General features: G+C 53.8%; 2 protein-coding genes across 13 annotated transcripts in view; both read left to right on the forward strand.

Moving 5' to 3' along the window:
• The first annotated feature begins 2,268 nt into the window (after positions 1 to 2,268).
• GPR108 (G protein-coupled receptor 108) lies at positions 2,269 to 9,394 on the forward strand. 12 transcript variants are annotated; one of them, XM_081499327.1, is made up of 18 exons: positions 2,269 to 2,398; positions 3,138 to 3,257; positions 4,229 to 4,279; positions 4,507 to 4,589; positions 5,537 to 5,661; positions 5,761 to 5,825; positions 5,912 to 5,980; positions 6,078 to 6,182; positions 6,361 to 6,494; positions 6,605 to 6,680; positions 7,151 to 7,224; positions 7,322 to 7,439; positions 7,530 to 7,660; positions 7,746 to 7,789; positions 8,009 to 8,058; positions 8,266 to 8,378; positions 8,665 to 8,789; positions 9,057 to 9,394. In XM_081499327.1, exons 1-17 carry the CDS (start codon positions 2,279 to 2,281, stop codon positions 8,780 to 8,782), a joined length of 1,596 nt encoding a protein of 531 aa, XP_081355453.1. In that variant the 5' UTR covers positions 2,269 to 2,278; the 3' UTR covers positions 8,783 to 8,789; positions 9,057 to 9,394. The 12 variants fall into 12 exon arrangements, 11 of the variants coding, with proteins under 11 accessions (XP_081355453.1, XP_081355450.1, XP_081355451.1 ...); XM_081499324.1 differs by having other exon boundaries at positions 8,295 to 8,378; XM_081499325.1 differs by having other exon boundaries at positions 5,764 to 5,825; positions 8,295 to 8,378.
• Positions 9,395 to 16,804: 7,410 nt separating this feature from the next.
• The window catches only part of C3 (complement C3), a 38,894-nt gene continuing 32,955 nt past the window's right edge, over positions 16,805 to 22,743 (forward strand). The window contains exons 1-9 of the mRNA XM_081499342.1: positions 16,805 to 17,009; positions 17,814 to 18,006; positions 18,938 to 19,100; positions 19,209 to 19,279; positions 21,101 to 21,195; positions 21,299 to 21,381; positions 21,483 to 21,573; positions 21,688 to 21,790; positions 21,921 to 22,047. Of these exons, the coding sequence (XP_081355468.1) occupies positions 16,936 to 17,009; positions 17,814 to 18,006; positions 18,938 to 19,100; positions 19,209 to 19,279; positions 21,101 to 21,195; positions 21,299 to 21,381; positions 21,483 to 21,573; positions 21,688 to 21,790; positions 21,921 to 22,047 (1,000 nt within the window). The 5' untranslated portion in view covers positions 16,805 to 16,935. The remainder of the gene's footprint in view (positions 17,010 to 17,813; positions 18,007 to 18,937; positions 19,101 to 19,208; positions 19,280 to 21,100; positions 21,196 to 21,298; positions 21,382 to 21,482; positions 21,574 to 21,687; positions 21,791 to 21,920; positions 22,048 to 22,743) is intronic.

Below are 22,743 nucleotides of genomic sequence, written 5' to 3' on the forward strand. Positions count from 1 at the left end.
GCCCCATACACTCTGCCACGCCCCCGCACTCTCGGAGCCCTGGCACGGCCCCCTGAAAGAGAGACCCCCCCAAGGAGGCGGAACCCAACGGACGCCCCGCCCCTTCTTAAAGGAATGCGCGCCACCCGACGCCACTGGACAGACCCCTTAAAGGACCCCCATCCATTTTCCAAATCCCCTGGGACCCTTTTGTCCACCCCATCCCTGACCTGCCCTGGACGGTTTTTCTTTTCCTCTTTCCTTTCAATCATTCATTAAACGGCCAAGACACTAAAACCCCAACCCAAGAGGTTTTCTCCCCACTCCATCGCAGGCAGAACTGAGGTCACCCCGCTCTTGCGGGCCAGCCTGGCTCCAGATGTCTACGTTCGTCCCACTAATGGTCTGGTCCCTCCGGCCACAGGGCGGATGGAAGGACTTCGATCCTGTCCAGGACGCGCCTCCGCCAAGGCCGGGTCCATTAGCGCCCCCAACCGCATCCTGCCTCCCTCCCTAAAGTCTACGCCGGGAAACTGAGGACGGGCTGTCCTTGGGGCGCCAGGCCCAGGCCTTTCCTCGGCTCCCGTACAACTTGAGGTTGCACCTGCCCATTTCCCAGTCTCATCCATTAAGGCCCAATCAGGTTTAATAGTTTGCACAGACCCTAGGATTCCTACTCCACCACTCCCCCGCTCCTCGAACCCTTGGGCTTGGAAGTCTGTCACCTCTCTCATAAAAGTCAGTTCACACACTGTTAATCCCTTTGAGGTACTGGGATGAAAGGGGAGAGATCCAAGCAGCAACCTCCCCCCACTCCCATCCTCTCCTGCCTTTGGTGCTTTCTCTCTGGTTACAGAGGTGACAGTCGCCCTGCTGGGGCTCAGGGCTTTAGACCCCCTGGGACAAGTCAGGCTCTGAGCCCCGTCTTCCAGAACACAAGAAGTACACAATACGCCTAGGAGGATAGATAGCTCCAGTAACCCACACTGGGATCGACAGCTCTGCGGGGACCTGGCCCCACCTGCTGGTGGCTTCCGAGTTAGGAAACTGCAAACTGCAAAATAGACTTGGGCTCCCGAGGTTAGATGAAGAAGGAAATGGCAACCCACCCCAGTACTCTTGCCTGGGAAATCCCATGGACAGGGGAGCCTGGCAGGCTACAGTCCATAGGGTCACAAAGAGACACGACTAAGTTACTGAGCATGCATGCCAGAGGTTAGAGGGTCAGATCGAGTCAGAAACTCAACCTGGGGTCTGGAACTCAGCGGCTCAACCTGGGAGTTAGAGTCTCAATTGAAATTGGGATTCATCCCAGGTGGGCACCACAGTTGGGATGGGACCTGACTGGGATCAGAGGCTTAGGAGATGGGTGAGCCACCAGTCGAAGGCCTGGGACTCAAACGAAGGTCCACAGGTCTGTCCTAATCTGAGGTCAGGGCTCAGTCTTTATCTGAGATCCGTCTAGGTGTAAACTCAGCCAGAGATTAAGGCTCAGTATAGGCTGAGAGTAGAAGGGGATGGGAGAGCTCCGTTTCAGCTGAGGTCAGGGCTCAGCTGCAGGTAGGCGCTCAACCTGGTGTTGGGGTTCAGCCTGAATCAAGATTGTCCTGGGTTCTGGGTATGGGAATCCAACCAGTGGCCTCACTCCAGGATAGAAGCTTTCGCCTAAGCCTGGTAACTCAGTCTGGGATCACTGGTCATTCCAGGGTCATGATTTAGCTTGGAGCCAGGTTTTGGCCACTCGATGGATCAGCCAGATTAGGAAAACAAGACAAGCTTTAGCAAATGCAAGTGTTTACCAAAAGCCTGAGCTTTGGCTGGGAGCCACATCCCCAGGGGAAAAAGGGGAAGTCTGTTCTTAGGGATACTGGCAGATGTAGTTTATTGAATGCCCCCAGTGAGTCGTTTGCTGCCCCACCCCCTCCATCCTTGCATTCTGGGTAATGTAGTTCTGAACGGATCTGTCAGTTAAGAGTGGGTGGAGGAATTCCTCTTCAGGGAAGGATATCAGATCCATCACAATTGGTTGGATGAACTGTTTATCAACTTACATCCGGGACAATCTTTCTAGTGATTGGTGGGCGTGAAGGCGGGGTTAAGCAATATTAGCATTCCCATTCGGGATCGGTGCTGTCTATTTGGTGTCTTACAGGGGGCGGGCACGAGAGGAGACAATCGGTGATTGGCTGGGAGGGCTCAAAAAGCAGAAGGGTCGGCCCCCACCATGCGGCGATTGGCTCATCGGTAGGCGGGCCTGGGGGCGTCAGAGGCGGTGTCAAGGGAGGCGGTAGCTCCAGAGATGGCAGTGAGCGAGAGGAGGGGGCTCGGCCGTGGGAGCTCCGCGGAATCGGGGCCGTGGCTACTTCTGCTGCTGCTGTTAGGCGGTTCCTCTGGACGCATTCACCGGCTGACGCTGACGGTGAGTCCTGCCGCCTGGCGGTCTGGGGTGCGGGGCGCAGCTTTGGCCCGGAGAAGCCCCTATCTTGGAGTGGTCTCGTCCTACCTCCCCCGCTCCTTATGCGGGATGGAGAGGTCCAGCGCCCCCTACTTCAGGCCAGGAGTGGTCTCGCCGGAGGATCCCCCTCAGTGGTTCTTTTGAAGTTGCTTGGCAACTTGCTTGGCAAGTTGCTGCGCTGGGGTTGTCCCTTGCCCACAGCGGGTGGGGCTTCACCCCTGGGGACCTAGGACTCTGAGGCCTTTAAATTCTTGGGATCGGTTTGGGGCTGCTAGGGACCCTTGACACCGCCCAGGGAAGTCCCCGGGGGTCCTAGAATGGGGGTACTAATTGGGATCTTGGGGACTTAGTTGGAATCTAAAAGTTTTCCGAGAAGTGAGAGGCAGGCTCCCCAAGATGCGTAACTCTGCTTTATGGGTGATGCTCACCTCGTAGGGAGAATTCCACGTATCCCAGACCTTCTCTTCCTGGACTCTCCGAATGGTGGCCAGAGGATCCGGAGCCATTCTGTGCTTACCTGGAATTGGTCTGGGGTCATGACCTACAGGGGTGGCCTTCTCTTCCTCTCCCGTCACCCTCTGAACCTGTCCTAAATACAGCGATACCGGGAGAGGCCGAAGCCCTTGGCGGAACCTCGTGCCAGAGCCCTGGGGCTGGGCTGGTGGGAAATCTGAATTGTCTCTATTTCCTTGGTCTCCGGCAGGGGGAGAAGCGAGCAGACATCCAACTGAACAGCTTTGGTTTCTACACCAACGGCTCCCTGGAAGTGGATCTGAGCCTCCTGAGGCTAGGCCGCCAGAATACAGAAGAGAAGGCCCCGCTGGTGAGGGGCTTTGGGGAGTTTGCTGGAGGAGGGAGAGGTGCACGAGTTTCTGAGCCCACCCTCTCCCCCCGCCAGTTCTGGATTCACATCCTAACTCTGCCTCACCCTTGTGATCGTGGGCAAGTCTCTGAGTTTCTATTTGCTCATCTGGTAGGCTGCAGCCCATGGGGTCACGAAGAGTCAGACACGACTGAGCGACTTCACTTTCACTTTTCACTTTCATACACTGGAGAAGGAAATGGCAACCCACTCTAGTATTCTTGCCTGGAGAATCCCAGGGCCGGAGGAGCCTGGTGGGCTGCCGTCTATGGGGTCGCACAGAGTCGGACACGACTGATGCGACTTAGCAGCAGCAGCAGCAGCAGCAACTGAGGAATAATTTCTCAGGCTATATGTGCTAGGCACTGAGCTGGTGAGAGGGGAGCCTACCAGTGAACAGGACAGCCCCAGTTCCTGCAGTCAAAATAAGAGGCTAGTGTTATTGAACACCCGCTGGGTACCCATACACTGCAAATCAATTTCCACGAGTCTGTTCCATCATAGCCACCTTTCAGGGTTGTTGTGAAAATATTAGACCTGTAAACCGAATTTTACAGGCGTTTGTACAGACTCAGAGGTATGTGACTTACTCAGACTCCTAAAGCTTGGTTATAGATCCAAGTGTGTTAGATTCCAGAGCCCAAGGCAGGAAGCTGTAAACATTCTATTTATTTTTTACATCATCATTTTAAATGGGGGTGGGGGGCAGAGGAACCAGCAAAGGTGTCCTGGAGGAAATGACATCCCAGTCGAGTGGTTAGGAGTTAAAGGAAGAGGATTGGGGTGCTGGGAGCAAGTGGGAAAGGTCAATGAATGCAGGATCTCCCCCTTACTAGGTATTAAGGAAATTCAAGGTTATGTGTCTATTGCCACTGATAGAGGTCCCTGCTGGCATCCCTCATCTCACAGTCCCTTTTCTTTCCACTTGCCAGGTGGGGTTCAGTCTGACCCGGGTGAGATCTGGCAGCATTCGCTCCTACTCAGTGAGTGGTAGGGGTGGAAATGGGGAGAGGAGGGTGGAGGGGCAGAGAGGGTAGAAGGGGAGAGTTGTCTGTCAGCCTCTGAAACTCAAAGGCCCCTGTCCTCTCCCAGAGAGGAAGGGAGAGACTCACCCTTATCCCAGGGAAGGGGGAGGGGTTGGGGAGGGAGACAGGGTGGGACTGGACCAGTGGGTGGGGGTAACCAAAGCTGCCTACTGCCCACCCTCCAGAACCGGGACTCCCATGAGTGTCCTCTCCGGAAAAACAGTAGCAGCCTCCTGGTTCTCTTCCTCATCAACACCAAGGATCTGCAGTGAGTACAGGGGCTACCCTAAAAATCCATCACTGGGGTGTCCCTGGTTGTGATACCCATGTGAGCTGATCAGGTGGAATGAGAACCAGCCAGAAAGAACCTTGATGCCTTTGGAGAAAGCCACTCGCTTTTGTTGTTGTTAAATTTTATTTATTTATTTATTTTTGGCTGCACTGGGTCTTTGTTGCTGCACGTAGGCCTTCTTTACTGGTGGCGAGCAGAAGCTACTCTCTCTCTACTCAAGATGCTCTGGCTTCTCATTCCTATGGCATCTCTTATTGTGGAGCATGGGCTCTAGGGCATTCAGGCTTCAGTAGTTGTGGCAGGTGAGCTCTAGAACGCAGGCTCAGTGGTGTGGTGCATGGGCTTAGCTGTTCCGTGTATTAGGGGATCCTCCCAGACCAGGGACTGAACCCATCTCCCCTGTATTTGGCAGGTAGATTCTTTACCACTGAGCCACCAGGGCAGCCCTCCCTGGTGGTACAGCGGATAAAAATCCACCTGCTAGTGAAGGAGAGGCGGATTCGATCTCTGGATCAGGAAGATCCCCTGGAGTAGGAAATGGCAACCTGCCATTCTTGGCTGGAGAATCCCATGGACAGGGGAACCTGGAGGGCTACAGTCCATTAGGTCACAAAGAGTTGGACAGAACTGAAGCGACTTAGCATGCACACACGACCAGGGAAGCCGACAGCATTTTCTTATTAAATAAGGTGTACTTCAGTAGAATGAATGACTCGGTGTCACGGGAAGTGACAGATAATCCCTGGTGCTGGCAACACAGGGATGTGGCAGCCATCTTGATGGATGGTGGCCAAATGCTGCCACTTGATGACCACGATAGAGCCCCCCCAGAGAGGAGACCCTGAGGACCCAAGTGGCCATTGAGTCCCTCAGCACAGCTGGTGTGCCTGACTTCAGCCTTCAGCCTCCCACATCATCCCCAGGGTCCAGGTACGAAAGTATGGGGAGCAGAAAAAGCTATTCATCTCTGCTGGGCTCCTCCCGGAATCGCCCTCCGAACCAGGGCTCCTGAAGTCAGAGCACATGGTCACCCCCAAGGTGGACCACGGTGAGTCGGGCTAGGAGGAGTGGGTGGGCAGGGCTCCTCCACATACCCCCCCATCGTTCTGCTATCTGTCCATCTCTGATCTCACCTGTGTTTCCCCAGAAGGGACCACTGCTGCACCCAACAAGGCTAAGTTGAAACCCACAGGGTCACAAGGGGACCGGCAGGTATGGCAAGCCAGGGCAGGAGAGAGGAAGGCCCCACCCCCATAGGGGGCAGCTGATGCTCCATGGAGGTACTCTTTCCCCCCCAGGGTGTCAGTGGGAAGGACCAGGAGCTAGTGTTGGGTCTGGGCCACTTCAACAACTCCTACAATTTCAGTGTGAGTGTCCAGGGGTGCCTGCAGCCCCTCGCCTCCGCAAGGTGGGGATGCCCCCAAGCTGAGGTCCCCTCTCCCCTCTGTCCACCCCACCTCTCAGTTCCATGTCGTGATCGGCTCTAGGGCCGAGGAAGGCCAGTACAACCTCAACTTCCACAACTGTGACAACTCAGTGCCAGGCCGGGAGCAGCCATTTGACTTCACAGTGAGTGGAGGGGGAGGGCAACGGGTTCATGGAGCCCTCACTGCGGGCCAGGTACCCCATGTGCATCAGGGAGACCGGAAATCTGAGGATCAGAAATGAGAGAACGGAACCTGGTGACTCACACTCAGGGCCCAGCACATCTGGAGCTAGCCTGCAACCCCTTGTCCCCCACCGCCAGGTAATGATCCGGGAGAAGAACCCCGAGGGCTACCTGTCAGCGGCGGAAATCCCTCTTTTCAAGCTGTACATGGTCATGTCCACCTGCTTCCTGGGCGCTGGCATCTTCTGGGTGTCCATCCTCTGCAAGAACACGTAATGCCCTTGACCCTGGGGGTCCCCCACCTCCTGTCTTCCCACTTTCCCACCCATGCCCCTGACCAATGCCCCCTCTCTTCTGTCCCTCATCTCCCCTCCCCCACCAGGTACAACGTCTTCAAGATCCACTGGCTCATGGCAGCCCTGACTTTCACCAAGAGCATCTCTCTCCTCTTCCATAGTGTGAGAGTCTGGGGCCAGGAACAGCGCGGGGTGGGCTGGGGTCTCCAGGGCCAGGAAAAAGCCCCTACAAGCCAGTCCCCAAATTTCTGCAGACTCTGGGCTGGAGAGTTCCATATGTCCATCCGAGTGTCCATCCATTTTATCACTGTAGCCAGATTTCCATCCAGCCCTTCTGTCCAGCTGTGATGGCTCACCTTTCAGTCCAACTGTCCGTGGGTCCAGCTGTGACTGTCAACCAGGCCGATTGTCTTAACTGTCCATCCAGCTGACTATGACAGTCCCTCCATTGTCAACAGCTGTGACTCTCTCTTTCTCTGTCCACTGGCCATCCTGATTGGAACTGTCTGTTCCTGTCCCCTTCCTGGTCATCCATCCAACAGTGATTGTGCATGTTCCCAAACCACCATCCATCCACCCTCCCCACTCCCCTATCCATCTGTCTGACTGTCCATCCGTCCACCCACCTCCAGATCAACTACTACTTCATCAACAGCCAGGGCCACCCCATCGAAGGCCTCGCTGTCATGCACTACATCACGCATCTGTGAGTGCCCCTCTCTGCCCGGCAAGGTGGTGGGGAGGCAGACAAGGGAGGGCTGGGCCCCCAGCGTCTCACCACACCTCCTACCTCCCTCCGCCAGGCTGAAGGGTGCCCTCCTCTTCATCACCATCGCCTTGATTGGCTCCGGCTGGGCCTTTGTCAAGTACGTGCTGTCGGACAAGGAGAAGAAGATCTTCGGGATAGTGATCCCACTGCAGGTGCCTACGGAGGCCCCAGGGGCGGAGCCGGTGGGCGTGGCTACGCAAGCCCAGTCCGCCCACTCACCTGTCCTGTCCCCCGCCCCGCAGGTCCTGGCCAACGTGGCCTACATTGTCATCGAGTCCCGCGAGGAGGGCGCCAGCGACTACGGGATCTGGAAGGAAATCCTCTTCCTGGTGGATCTCATCTGCTGCGGCACCATCCTCTTCCCCGTGGTCTGGTGAGGACCCCCACCGGGCCCCTCCCTCCGTGGACACTGGAGGGGGCAGTGCTGACTGCCCCCCGTGTCCCTCACTACGTCCCAGGTCCATCCGGCATCTCCAGGACGCGTCTGGCACTGATGGGAAGGGTGAGGCTGTGCCCGTTGCCCTCGGTTGGCTGCTGGTCCCTCTTGCTGACCCTTGGATGCTCCTCCGATCCCCCTCTGACCGCCTCTCCTCCCACTTACCTTCCCTTGCACATTCCTCTCCACACACTGCCCCCAAATGTCCTCTCCTCCACCCCTGACCCCGTCGTCCTGCCCCTAGAGTCCTTCCCTTGACCCCCACTCTCTGTGCCTACTGTTCAGTGGCAGTGAACCTGGCCAAGCTGAAGCTGTTCCGGCATTACTATGTCATGGTAGGAAACCTGTGCTCGATCTCGGGAAGTTGGGAGGCAGGGGTGGGGGGTAGGGAGGGGCGGACGACAGCCAGCTCATTAGCAAGCACACCCACCCTAACCCCTCCATCTACAGTCTCTTGGAGCCCGGCCCCCCTGCCCTCCACTGATAATCCCCTGGCCCCCACCCCAGGCATCCCCAGTGGTGCCGGAGGTCTCACCCCCCAGTGGCCCTGTGTGCACCCACGTCCCTGCAGGTCATCTGTTACATCTACTTCACACGGATCATCGCTATCTTGCTGCGGGTGGTCGTGCCCTTCCAGTGGCAGTGGCTGTACCAGGTGAGCACAGAGGCCCCAGGAGGGGCGGAGAGTGAGCCAGACAATAGCGGTGGAGGCAGGGGGTGTGTGCCTGACACTCCCACTGCGCCCCCTCTACCCCTGAGGGGATGAGACCACCGGGACCCTTGGGGACGCCTAGGGTGGGTGCCGGGGAATTATTGGTGGAGGGCAGGGGGGCCGGGCTTCAAGGGACTGCAGATGGAGGAGTTAGGGTGGGTGTGCTAACGAGCTGGCTGTCATCCGTTCCCCTCACCCACCCCCCACCTCCGCCTCCCAAACTTCCCAGCTCTTGGTGGAGGGCTCCACTCTCGCCTTCTTCGTGCTCACGGGCTACAAGTTCCAACCCGCAAGGGATAACCCCTACCTGCAGCTACCCCAGGAGGATGAGGAGGACATGCAGATAGAGCAAGTGTGAGCCCTAGGGCTGGGGTGGGTGGGGCTTTGGCAGCGAGGGAGCGGGGCCGGGCTCTGGGTTGGGTGGGCGGGGCCAGGAGGCTCTTGGGTGGGTGTGGTGGGCCTGAGTGGGTGGGCCTAGGCAGCGGGGGTGGGGCCAGACTCAAAGCACAGGTGGGTGGGATCTGGGCGGGGCCGGGAGGCTCGGGGTGGGCGTGGTGAGCTTCGAGGGTGAGACTTGGCTCCCCGCAGCTCCTGGACCACCTCCTTACTCTCTGCCTATAGAATGACCGATTCTGGGTTCCGGGAAGGCCTGTCCAAAGTCAACAAAACAGCCAGCGGGCGGGAGCTGTTGTGATCAGGTCCCCACCTCGGACAGTCCTTCGTCCTTCTTCCTCCTCGTCTCTTCACACATTCCCCGCTCCGGCTTCTCCCAAAGACCGTGAGGGGAGGAGGGGGCCGGTGCTCACAGGACATCCAGCATCCTGGGCCCAGAGTTCCTGGAGCCCGTTCAGAAGACGACAGACAGCCCCCATCCCCCACAGATGCTGAGCACCATGGCCCCACCCCGGGACCACCCCCCCCACTTGCAGCTGTACAATAATGACCCATCTGTTTTGCTACCCTGGTTTCTTGCCTTTTGGAGGGATTGGAGAGCACGTACAGAGGCTGTTTGGAATTTAGAGACCCCGGGTGGGGATGGGGGCAGGGGGTGAGGTTGCAGTACCCATTACTTTGCACATTCAATAAATATCAATTGAGCCACCACTGCGTGCCTGCCCCACACAGGACACAGCAGTGACCACAACCCACCCCAAATCCCAACACTTAAGTGTCTGCTTCCAGCACACGGTCTTGACCCTGGGGAGTCAGAGGTGAGCAGAGAGAGAAGAAACGGATGCACAGGCCCAGATGAGGGGACCGCCTGTACAAAGGCTGGAGGGGAGGAAAAAATGGTGATTGGATGACCGCAAGTGGCTCAGTGTCATATCTTTTTGCCTTTTCATACTGTAAAAAATTTCTCTCACAATGGAAACAGTGAGAGACTTTATATTTTTGGGCTTCAAAATCACTGCCGATGGTGAATGCAGCCATGAAATTAAAAGATGCTTGCTCCTTGGTAGAAAAGCTATGACCAACCTAGATAGCATATTAAAAAGCAGAGACATTACTTTGCCAACAAAGGTCCATCTAGTCAAAGCTATGGTTTTTTCCAGTAGTCGTGTATGGATGTGAGAGTTGGACTATAAAGAAAGCTGAGCGCCGAAAAATTGATGCTTTTGAACTGTGGTGTTGGAGAAGACTCTTGAGAGTCCCTTGGACTGCAAGGAGATCCAACCAGTCAATCCTAAAGGAAATCAGACCTGAATATTCATTGGAAGGGCTGATGTTGAAGCTGAAGCTCCAATACTGTGGCCACCTGATTGGGAGAACTGACTCATTGGAAAAGACCCTGATGCTGTGAAAGATTGAAGGCAGGAGGAAAAGGGATGAGATGGTTGGATGGCATCATCGACTGGGTGGACATGAGTTTGAGTAAGCTCGGGGAGTTGATGATGGACAGGGGAGCCTAGCATGCTGCAGTCCATAGGGTGGCAGAGTCAGACACGACTGAGCGGCTGAACTGAACTGAAATGAGGTGGCTCAGGCTGAGAAAGCCTCCAGGGTCTTTAACTCAAAAACTTATGAAGCACAGAAAGACTGTTTAACTTGCCCAAGGTAACAGCAAAATGTTGGAAGGCTCAAGACTCAAAACATCAGCAGTCTGGTTCCAGAGCTGCCCTTTACCATGGTATGCACTGCCCGCTTTGCACCCAGACTCTTGCCCCCAAGCCTCTTGACCTTGCCCGCATTTGCTGTGCAGCCTGTTAAGTAGCTTAACCTCTCTGTTACCTTTCATGTAAAATGGGGACCCCAGAGAGCTGAGTATCACACATCATGATGGGAATCTGGCTCAGCACAGTGCCCTGCAACACATCCTGACCATTTGTGAATTTCCCCCAACCTCAAGGAGTGCAGATTAGAGGTGCACCTGCGCACACATCTGTGCACACACCTGTGGGCAGGCGCCCATGATGCATCTTGCTCCACCCCACTTCACCCTTCATCTAGAGCACTCAGAACCTCTTCTGGAGCCCTGAGAAATATTCCTCGGTGGGGACCGCAGGCATGGATGGGCCAGGGGGAGGCAATCAGGCTGGGGTCAAGGCTTTCTGCAAGCGGAAACAGGTCCAGCTAGGGCCCAGATAAATATATATAGCCCAGCCAGACAAAGAAGGAAGTGGGAAGGCATTACAGGCTGAGGGAATTCTGCAGCAAGGTGATGCCCAGAACAGTTTGCAAGTTCCTCTGCAGGTCTAGTGGGGGTCGGGGGGGGAGGGCAAGAGCAACTGGCAGAAGCCTAAAGGCAGGCAGACATTCTTGGACTTTATGCTGGGACCCACGGGAGCCAAGAAGAGTTTAAAGCAATGAGGGACTTGGTTGTCCAGGGATGATGTTTTATTCTTCGTGTGTATTAGGGCATATGGCTCTCCCAAGTTGTCCCCTCCCTAATCCCCACAGCCTGGGAATATGTCCCCTTACATGACAAGAGGCACTTTCCAGGTATGATTCAATTAAGCATATTAAAATGGGGAATGATTCTGGATTGTTCAAATGGATGCATTGTCATTACAAGAGTCCTTGTAAGAGGGGGGCACTTCAAAGGTGGCTCAGATGGTCAAGAATCTGCCTGCAATATAGGAGACCCAGGTATGATTCCTGGGTCAGGAAGATCCCCTGGAGAAGGGAATGGCAACTCACTCCAGTGTTCTTGCCTGGAGAGCCCCATGGACTGAGGAGCCTGGTGGGCTATAGTCCATGGGGTCGCAAAGACCTGGACACAACTCAGTGACTAATACTAGGAGGGTCAGGATCAGAGAATGAGATGTGATGGTAGAAAGTGATGTGGGGTTTTTCGTTTAGTTGAGTTTTTTTTTGTTTTGGTTTTTGGCTGTGCCAGGTCTTCGTTGCAGCATGCAGGATCTTCAATTTTTGTTGCAGCATGTGGGATCTTTAGTTATGACACTCAGGATCTTTTATTTGCTCCCTGTGGGATCTAGTTCCCCAACCAGAGATGGAACTCAGGCCCCCTGCATTCAGAGTGCAGAGTCTTAGCCAGTGGACTGCAGAGAAGTCCCTAGAGTCATGAATTTTGAAGATGGAAGAAGCCATGAGCCAAGGAATGCAGGTAGCCCATAGAAGCCAGAATAGCCCTGGTACAGATTCTCCCCTAGAACTGCCAGAAGAAACACAGCCCTCCTGACACCTGAAGAATCCACCTGCCAATGCAGGAGACTTGAGTTCGATCCCTGGGTCGGGAAGATCCCCTGGAGAAGGAACTGGCAATCCACTCCAAAATTTTGCCTGAGAAATCCCACGGACAGAGGAGCCTGGTGAGCTACAGCCCATGGGGAGAGCCTAAACAACAACAATAGCACCTAAGGCATTCAGAATAAACAAGATGTGCAAAGTTAAGATGCATAAAATCAATAAGATGCTGCCACTGAGAGGTTCACAGTCATTAGCATGTATTCCGGTATTATGCATCATAATTTTGTAGAAGGAATGCAAAGTTGTGTTTTAGAAAAAAATCCCCAGGGACTTCCCTGGCAGTTCAGTGGTTAAGACTCCACACTTGCAGTTTGAGGGGTGCAGGTTCAATCCCTGGTCAGAAAACTAAGATCCCACATGCTGCGCCATGAGTCTAAAGGAAAAAAAAATCCCCAGTTGCTGTGGACTAGATGACCTGGAAGAGATGAGTTTACAGCAAGGAGGCCAGGGACCACAGGGGTGGAAAGAAGGATGGATGGGGAGAGACAACCGAGGAGTCCCAGGGAGGATTACAGGGGATGAGGGAGAGGGAAGAAGAGAGAACTCTGGCTTGGAGGCCTGGAGGGGCTGTCACTGAAATAAGGCAAGAGAGAGGAGAAGCAGATGTTAGTAAAAATAAAAATACAGTTCAAGTACATCCTGCATGCACCAAGTGCTGGGCGCCTGTCTGAGCACTAGCTTGCCTGATGATATGTGCTGTCACCCCAAAACTCAGAGGGAGGTTCCATAGGTGCAATGTCTAATTTAAAGATGAGAAACAGAGGCTGGGAGAAGGCAGAGCTGGAGTCAAAACTTCTGGCTTGGAATTCCCTGGTGGTCCAGTGGTTAGGACTCCACTGTCATTGCCAATGGCCTGGGTTCCATCCCTGTTTCGGGAACTAACATCCTTCAAGCTGAGTGGCACGTTCAAGAAAAAAAAGAAAACACCCCTGGCCCCTGCATCCCCCAAGGTGGAGGGTTCCTGGTGTCTCTGCTTGCATATGCATGAGTAGGTGGGAAAAAGGAGACAAAGGGCAAATGGATAGGTTCCACCAGGTCAAGGTTAACCCAAGTTAATGAGTAACAAGTAGTGGGGAAGAGGGAGCCTAGGCTGCTGGTGGGGGAGGTGGAGGTGGTGCCAGGCTCTGGATCCTGGAGAGAAATTCCCAGAAAACACTGTAGCACCCATCCTGTAATGGGTGGGGGTGAAGGGTGAGTAAGATGGATGTCCGTTGCTCCCAGGTGTGGCCATGCCTATGTGGGGAAAGGGTGGGGTTGGGGTGCAGCCAGGAGATAACAGTACTAAGGCAAATGCAGGGGACTGAAATGGAGAGGGGCACCTGGGCTTCCGTCACTCAGAAATCAAGCCCATTTCTACCCCCCATTCTATTTGCACTCTAGATAGGGTTGCCAGACAAAATACAGGATGCCCAGTTAAATCTGTATTTCAGATAAGTAACAAATATTTTGGGTTTCTCTGGTGGTAAAGAATCCACCTGCCAATGCGAACAGCTCGAGTTCAATCCCTGATCCAGGAAAATCCCCTGGAGAAGGAAATGGCAACTCACTCCAGAATTCTAGCCAGGGAAATCCCATGGACAGAGGGCCCTGGTGGGCTACAATCCATGGTGTTGCAAAAGAGTTGGGCACAACCTAGCAACTAAACAGCAACAAGCAAACATATTCTGTGTAAGAGTCTCCTAGAGGGGCATCCCTGATGGTCCAGTGGTTAGGACTCCAGGCTTCCAGTGCAGGGGGTCTTGGGTTTGTTTCCTGGTTGGGAAACTAAGATCCTGCAAGAGCATGCCATGGCCAAAAAAAAAAAAAAAAAAAAAAATCTCCTAGATATTCCACTTAAGAACCTGCCCAGGCAGCCTCGCTCCTCCTGGGTCCACATCAGGAATGCCTCCTCTTTCTTCTCTGCTGGCTTATCTTTCCCATCATCCCCCTCCCAAACTTCTGGATGCAAATATCCATTCCCCTGAAAAAAGCCTGGAAGAATTCCTCTTGTTTCCTTCCCTCCCAGGAGACCTTGGTTCACTTTCACCTCCATCCCACTGGTCACCTCCTGGATGTCATGGGTAGGACCTTTCTCAGACCTCCACCACTGTGGGCATGAGCCTTCCCTCCAAGCCCAGGACTTCAAGGCATCTGTGTGTACTTAGTCGCTCAGTGTCCGACTCTTTGTTACCCCATGGACTGTACCCCACCAGGCTCTCCTGTCCATGGGATTTTCCAGGCAAGAATACTGGAGTAGGTAGCCATGCCCTCCTCCAGGGGATCTTCCGACCCAGGAATCGAACTCGTGTCTCTCACAGCAGCTGAGTTCTCTTAACTGTCAAAACAGCAGGAACTGGGACTTCCCTGGCGGTCCAGTGGTTAAGACTGTGCTTTGAATGCAGCGGGGGCAGTTTCGATCCCTGGTCGAGGGATCTAAGATCCCACCTGCGTGCTGCACGGTGTGGCCGAAATAAAAAAATAAAAAGCAAAGCAGCAGGAACTGCCATCAGTTCCATTGTTCAGATGGACTAACTGAGGCTCTGAGGGAGGGGCAGGAAACCTCACAGGGAGAGCGAGGTCAGCAGGAATTCCTTCTCAAATTCTTGATTCCTTGACAAATCACAGAGCCCTAAGGCTTAAGTCTATAACGGGACCAGGAAACGGGGTGAATATTTTGGCGGGTGGACAGGGGAGAAAGATAAAGAAAGTATTGGGGAGTGGAGGATCCTAGCAGGTGGCCACATCTCAGTTTCAGAAGTTGAACCCCAGTTCTGTAGAGTAAGCAAGTGTTTGCCTCCCCCTCCTCCTCCTCCTCTTCCAAAGAAAGGGTGTCGCAATCAGATCAGACAGAGGCCAGGTTTGTTCTGTTTCTCCACGCCTCCCCCTACTCGGGACCGGGGGCATGGCCAGGGAAAGAGCGTGGTTTACAGGAAATCAGAGTGAGGTCCCTGTTAACCCCTTCAAGGAGTCTTTGGAAAACAGCCCTCTGGGCTTCTGAATCCTCCATCTCTTCAGGGCTCTAGATCCCCCATCCTCCCTACACCTGGCTTCACATTCCCCTCATCCCCCAGAGGCTCAACTTACAAGCAAATTAAACTTACACTGAGGCAAAAATCCAGTTTGGACAACATGCCCTTAAGTGGGGCGGTGGGCCGGGGGTGGGGCGGGAACAAGGAAATTGGCAATTTTGTGCAAGACTGGCGAATATGCAAATCAATATAACTATGGAGGGGAATTTAGCAATATCTAGCAAGGTTATTGTTAACACACAGCCTTTGATCAAAATTATCTTTCTCATTGTAGTAAGAACCCTTTGAAGTTGCTTGCTGTTATAACCCCTTTACAGGAGGAAACTGAGGCTCAAGTAGTTATCAGTAATTTCCCCAAGGTTTACCAGTTAATAATCATGAGAACTGGGCAAGAACTGGGCAATAACTGGGCAATAATGCAGATTACTGTCTGGAGGGAGCATGGTTTTGTAACAATAGGAAGTCTGTCTGTCCATCAGTAGGTGACTGGTTACTTTCACTGCCTGTAAGAACAAGGAAACTCTCTATGCTCTGATAATGAAACAATCTCTATGGTATATTGTTTATGAAAAAGCAAGGTGTAACCCAGGGAGACCAGGAAGAAGAGTGTGTAGAGCTTTCTGATATTTGTTTTTGAAATGTGTGAATGTTCGCAAATGTATAATATACCTCTGGAGAGAAACATGAGACTTGATCACATGGTCATGTCTGAGACCCTGATGGCTAGCAACAAGAGCAGGAGGAAGGTTACCTTTTAGATATTGAACCATATGACTATATTACCAATTTGTATGCAACAAGTTAAATACAATTTTTAATAATAATAATATCCTAAGAGGATGTTTTTAAATTTATTGTTTAATTGGAGGATAATTGCTTTACAATGTTGTGTTGGTTTCTGCCATACATAAACATGAATCAGCCATAGGTATACACATGTCCCATCCCTCTTGAACCTCCCTCCCCTAAGATGGTGTTGATGTAACACAAAAGCTAGCCATGGAATTTTCCTCAATTATGACTTTTTAAAACCGCACAGCCACTCAGGCCTCTTGACAAGAGTAGGTGAAGGGAATTCCAGGCTCTCCTTGCCCTAGAAAACATTCTCACTTGGATAGTGAACTCCTACACATACTTCAAAGCCCAGTTGAAATGTCCCTTCCTCCAAGAAACCTTCCCTGACTCTCCAAGAAGCTGAGTCTTTCTCCACTGGAGAAAACACTCCATGGGGCTAGGAGCATTGATGCTGGACTCTGTCCCCATCCCCCAGCCCCATGCCAACATGGAAGATTCTGGAAGTGGGACTTGAGATGCTAGCACAGAGATGGACTCACAGGAAGAGTTTGGTGAATAAATGCATGCTGAAAAGTAGACTGAGGGCCAGGCCTAGATATCTGGAGTTGGGAGCAAGGGGTGGCTCTTGGCCCTCTGCTTTCATCTACTACCAAGTGGATGTAACAGGGAAAGGTCCCTGATCACCAGCTGGCCATGACCCCAAGGGAGGCCTGAGCAGGAAGTTGTTGTGTCCCTGTAGCTGAAGAACATGGCCCCGGGTTACTTATGCCAGGCATGCTGGCCCTACAGATTGAAAAACTTAGGACACAGTATTGAGAAATCTGGGGCAGTCCCAGGGAGGGGGGAGGCTGCGGGGAGTGAGGGCTGGTCGGAGGAGGGAGGAAGGCAGGAGCCAGATAAAAGGCAGCCTCCAGCAACCTCAGCTCACTCCCCCTCCTGCCCTCTCCCTCCATCCCTCCATCCCTCCATCCCTCCACTGCCCCAGCACCATGCAGCCCACCTCAGGTCCCAGCCTACTGCTGCTGCTTCTAGCCAGTCTCCCCATGGCCCTGGGGGACCCCATGTGAGTAGTCACAGCCTGCCCCGAGAAAAGGCTGCTTCAGAGATGGGAGTGTGCATTTGTGGTACGCGGCCCTGTATGTGTAGGGCGTGTGCTCGGTGATGAGTGATTCTGCAGGGGAGGTGATTTGGCGTCCTGGACATTTGACCGTTGTAGATTCTGGGAGTTTGTAGTTTCAGGTTTTAAGGGTCTAGAGGTTTCGCGTGGGTGTATGTGGCTGAGGGCGTGGATCTGGGTCTGGGGTGCCACAGGTTTAGGGAGAAGTTTGGGATGTTCTGGGCTGCCCTGGTGGCTCAGCAGATAAGGAATCCGCCTGCAATGCAGGAGACACAGGAGACACGGGTTCGATCCCTGGGTCGGGAAGATCCCCTGGAGGAGGGCACCAGCAACCCACTCTGGTATTCTTGCCTGGAGAATCCCATGAACAGAGGAGCCTGGCCGGCTACAGACTAGAGGGTAGCAAAGAGTCGGACATGATTGAAGCCACTTAGCACATAGCACATATGGTGTTCCAGGGTTGTTTAGAGACTTGGGGTGTTTTAAAGATTTTGGGATTAGAGCTCCTGGAATAAGTGGGTTCAGTGGTGAGTTTGGAAGTCTAGAGTCTTGGAAGAGTTGGCACCTCTGGTTTTGATGTTCAGGAGTTGATGGGATGTGAAGCATCGCCCCCGCCTCCCCCCAGCTGTCTGCCGGTCACCAGATCCCCTGTGAGAGCAGGGACTGGGGCAGAGCGCTCATCCTGGGGAAGCGCTGGCATCTCGGGCTTCCGGGGATGACAGCTCCACGCCCCATGCTCCCCTCCGGCAGGTATTCCATGATCACCCCCAACATCCTGCGTCTGGAGAGCGAGGAGACGGTGGTGCTGGAGGCACACGGAGGACAAGGGAATATTCAGGTCTTGGTCACCGTCCACGACTTCCCGGCCAAGAAACGAGTGCTGTCAAACGAAAACACCCAGCTGAACAGCGACAATGGCTACCTGAGCACCGTCACCATCAAGGTGGGCGCACCAGGGAACCCAGTCCCGCTGATGCCGCACCAGCTCTTAGAGTCCTCCACCCGGCTGAGCCCCTTCTCCCTCTCTGAGTTCCACCCACACTGACTGAGCCCCGCCCCTTCCGAGTCTCCCCGCCCCCCATCTGGGCCCTCCCTTTTCTGAGCCCCTCCCCACTGCTTCATCCAGTGCTTTCTCTGAGCTGTCTCCACCTTCTTTTTTATTTTAAATTAATTAATTTATTTTAATTGGAGGACAATTACTTTACAATATTGTGATGGTTTTTGCCATACATCAACATGAATGGACCACGGGTATACATGTGTCCCCGCATCCTAAACATCGCTTCCACATTGCTCCCCACCCTATCCCTCCGGGTTTTCCCAAAGCACTGGCTTTGGGTTCCCGGCTTTAAAAAAAATACTGGAGCATAATTGATTAGCAATGTTGCAGTAATTTCAGGTGTACAGTCAAGTGATTCAGTGATACATATACATGTATCTATTCTTTTTCAAATTCTTGCCCCATTTAGGCTGTTACATAATATTGAGCAGAGGTCCCTGTGGCATACAGTAGACCCCCTGATCTCTCTCAAGTCCGCCTCCTTCCAAGCCCGAGGATCTCTGAGCCCTTTCCCATTTCTGAGCCCTGTCCCTCCAAGCCCCTCCCTTTGTAAGCCCTCCTCTTCCTTCAAAGGCCCTTCCATCTGACTCTTCTCTTTGAGTCCCTTCCCCTTCTGAGCCCTCCCTCCTCTGAGCCCCCTGTCTTACTCCCCCTTCCCATCCCTCGCTCTGACCTCCAGCCCCTCTCTTACCCTTCCCCCATCTCAGTACCCCGTTACTCCCCAAATCTGGGCAAACCAGAATTGATGGGCAGGTTGTGTCGTGAAGAGGGGCAGGTGGAGCAGACTCCTAATGATCTCTTGGTTCATGCCCAGATTCCGGCCAGCAAAGAGTTAAAATCAGACAAGGGGCACAAGTTCGTGACTGTCGTCGCGACCTTCGGGAATGTCCAGGTGGAGAAGGTGGTGCTGATCAGCCTTCAGAGCGGGTACCTCTTCATCCAGACGGACAAGACCATCTACACCCCAGGCTCCACGGGTAAGGGGCGGGGAGGGGTGGCTGGAGAGGGCGGGATTGGGGAGGGGCAGGGCTGGGGGAGGGGCAGAGCCTCACCCAACTCTCTCTTTCTCTCCCACCACCTCTCAGTCCTCTATCGGGTCTTCACTGTCGACCACAAGCTGCTGCCCGTGGGCCAGACGGTTATCGTCAGCATCGAGGTACCAGCCAACCGGGGCCCCAGACCTACCCGGGGCTGAGACTAAGGGAGAGACAAAGAGATTGAGACAGAGAAAGAGCCACCCGCGGAGACCCAAAGTCAAAGAGAGGCACAGAGAGAGGTCGAGAGAGAGGGTGGGGACCCAGGGAGACCACGTGGGGCGATGCTTGCTTGCGCCCATGGGTTCTAGCTCCAGATAGACGCCCAGTCACTGTGTGACTCTGGACAGGTCACTTCACCTTTCCGAGTCTGTTTCTTCATCAGAAGATTTGGATGATGACAGACACTAATTCTCTAGTGCAGCCAGAGGGCGCTCGTGAGCACTTGAGTTAGGCGCTTGTCCCCTCCTCTGCCCCCAGCCCTCCAGGGCTCCCACTTCCCTGAGAACAAAATGTCAAGTCATCCTGCACCCCACAAGACTGCAAGACCTACCCCATCCCCTCCCTGCCCTCGCTTCCTCCCTCTCTTCTCCTCGGCTCACTCTGCTCCAGCCACACACCCAGTCTCCTCAGGCACAGCCCTGCCCCAGGGCCTTTGCATGGGCTATTCCCCCTACCCAGAAAACCCTCTTCCTGGAAATTTCCACACAGACCGCTCCCTCACCTCCTTCAAGTCTTTGTTCCCAGTTTTACAGTGAGATCTCACTGAGTGCCCTGTAAAATCACAACACCCCCTCTCCTTCTGGCATCTTGTAAACTGGATCTATCCATTTTATTAATTGCACCTTCCCCTAACCTCCACTGAACATAAATTCCAAATGGAGGGGAAGGGGTTTTCTGTTTACAGCATGCTTGGCGCGTAGTAGGATAAATAAAAACTTACTGGAAGGAGCGAGGGAAGGAGAGGGGAGAGAGAAGCAGGGAGAGATGGGGAGGGAACCATACATGTAGAAGGAAGGGAGAGAGAAGGGAGAAAGACTGGAGCGTGTCCTCCTCTGGGGATCTTCCTGAGTATTTATTGAGATTACACAGAGCTAACAAGGACCAGGTCCTGAAGGCTGTGAGCTGGCTTTAGAGACTTTGGGGTCTAGAGGGAATAGGACACACATCTCCCCTAAAGGCACAGTGCTCAGCTCCCAGCAAATGTCACCTCATACCAACAAGAGCATGTTATCCACAGTGACCCCCATTTCCAAGAGAAGCCAGAAAACCGGATTTGTATATGATGTCTCCTGATGTTTAACTCTTGGCAATGCATGAAATCACATGTGTATGAGGTCGAGCCATGCAACATTGCTATGTCAAAAAGGCAAATGTGGGCAGTTATGTGTGGTGTATGTATGTGCTAATCAAATGCTTAGCACAGGGTCCTGCATCACGATAGATGACAAATGCTAGTTATTATCATTTTTAACATTTATTTATTAGGTTGTGTTGCATCTTAACTGCAGCATGTGGAATCTAGTTCCCTGACCAGGGACCGAACCTGCAATTCCTGCGTTGGGAGTGTGGAGTCTTAGCCACTGTACCACCATCAGGGAAGTCCCAAATGCCAGTTATTATTTGTTCTTGGAGAGACACTGATCATCATCAGCTCTTGCCTATATTAACATGTCCCAAACCAGTGACATAGGAGTAATAATTATCTTTTTCTAGATGTGCGCATTGAGCACAGAGAGGTTAAGTAACTTGCCCAAGGTCACACAGCTTGTAATCGGCTCAGTGGGGATTTGAACCCAAGCTGACTGGCTCAGGGGCACATTCTTCACCACTGCCCCTGTGGACCTAACACAGAGAGAATGTCCAAACACAGACAGGGAGGGGAGAGCCAAGAGGCAAAGCCTCATCTCTGAATAGCCATTTCTCTCTCCATCTTCCCACAGACCCCCGATGGCATCCTTGTCAAGCGGGACTCCCAGTCTTCTCACAACCAGTTTGGCATCTTGGCCTTGTCCTGGAACATTCCAGAGCTGGTGAAGTATGTCAGGCCCTCCAGGAGGGGGTTTGGGGCTTCCCTACTCCAGGAGAGGGAGTGGGGGATTGCCAGGTCTATCCAGATCACAAGCCTACCTTCCCCACAGCATGGGGGTGTGGAAGATCAAAGCCCACTATGAAGATTCTCCGCAGCAGGTCTTCTCTGCTGAGTTTGAGGTGAAGGAATATGGTAAGAGGACCAGGGAGCTGGAGTTAGGGGGTGGGGGGAGGGGGGAGTGCATCATGCTGGGCCCAGTGCTTGTCCCCCACCAACATGATCTGTCCCCCCAGTGCTTCCCAGTTTTGAGGTCCAACTAGAGCCTGAAGAGAAATTCTACTACATTGATGACCCAGATGGCCTGAAGATCAACATCATTGCCAGGTGAGGGGCAGCGGGAGGGGCCAAGTGGGGGGAGGGGCTCAGCCGAGGCCAAAGCTAGTTTGGAGGAAGACTCATCTGCAGAGGCAAGAATCTGAGACAGTCCCTGCATCGCAGGTTCTTGTACGGGGAGAACGTGGAAGGAACAGCTTTCGTCATCTTTGGGGTCCAGGATGGTGACCGGAGAATTTCATTGACTCAGTCCCTCACCCGTGTTCCGGTACCTAACAGAGGCCCTGTCTGGTCTCCTCCACTCTGAACACCCTTCCTGTCTCCTGTCATCTGAGCCCACCCCCCGGACCCTCCCCCCAGGGCCCCCCTCCGCCATGACCCCTTACTGTCTCCCCCAGATCAACGATGGTAATGGGGAGGCCACACTGAAGCGTCAGGTTTTGCTGAATGGAGTACAGCCCTCCCGAGCTGATGCCCTGGTGGGCAAGTCCATATATGTGTCCGCCACCGTCATCTTGCAATCAGGTGAGGCCCAGTCTGGGGGCGGAGGCCCAGAATGAAAGGGGGATCCAGTCTGAGGGGGGAGGTCCAGTCTGAGGGGGGAGACCCAGAATGAAGCGGGGGATCCAGTCTGAAGGGGGAGGTGCAGTCTGAGGGAGAAGGCCAAGAATGAAGGGGGCAGGATCCAGTCCGACAAAGGAGGTCTCGTCTGAGAGAGGAAGCCCAGAATGAAGGGGTCGGGGGTCCAGGCTGGCAGGGGAGGTCTAGTCTGAGGGAGGAGGCCAAAATGAAGAGGGGGTCCAGGCTGGCAGGGGAGGTCTAGTCTGAGAAAGGAGGCCCAGAATGGTGAGCAGAGGGGTCAAGTCTGGCAGGGGAGGGCCAGTCTGAGGGAGGAGGTATAGAATGAAAGGAGGGATCCAGTCTGACAGAGAAGGTCTACTCTGAGGGAGGAGGCCAAAATGAAGGGGGGGTCCAGGCTGGCAGGGTAGGTCCAGTCTGAGGGAGGAGGCCAAGAATAAAGGCAGGGTCCAGTCTGACAGGGAAGAACCACTCTGGGGCATAAGACCCAGTGCAAGAGGGGAGACTCATTCTGAGGGTAGACGTTCAGCATGAAGGTGGAATCAGGTCGATGGGGGAGATACAGTCTAAGGACAGAGGCCCAGTACGAAGGCAGAGTGCAATCTGACGGGGGAAGCCTGGTCCTGAGGGATGGCCCAGGAG

The sequence above is a fragment of the Giraffa tippelskirchi genome, chromosome 6 (genome assembly GCF_054371585.1).
Source record: "Giraffa tippelskirchi isolate mGirTip1 chromosome 6, T2T-mGirTip1v1.2.pri, whole genome shotgun sequence".
Taxonomy (NCBI): Eukaryota; Metazoa; Chordata; class Mammalia; order Artiodactyla; family Giraffidae; genus Giraffa; species Giraffa tippelskirchi.

Coding starts and splice junctions, on each gene's coding strand:
- GPR108 (XM_081499324.1), top strand. CDS start 2,279: ATGGCAGTGAGCGAGAGGAGGGGGCTCGGCCGTGGGAGCTCCGCGGAA. Junction 4,280..4,506: donor GCAGCATTCGCTCCTACTCA/GTGAGTGGTAGG, acceptor CCCACCCTCCAG/AACCGGGACTCCCATGAGTG. Junction 7,790..8,008: donor GTCTGGCACTGATGGGAAGG/GTGAGGCTGTGC, acceptor CCTACTGTTCAG/TGGCAGTGAACCTGGCCAAG.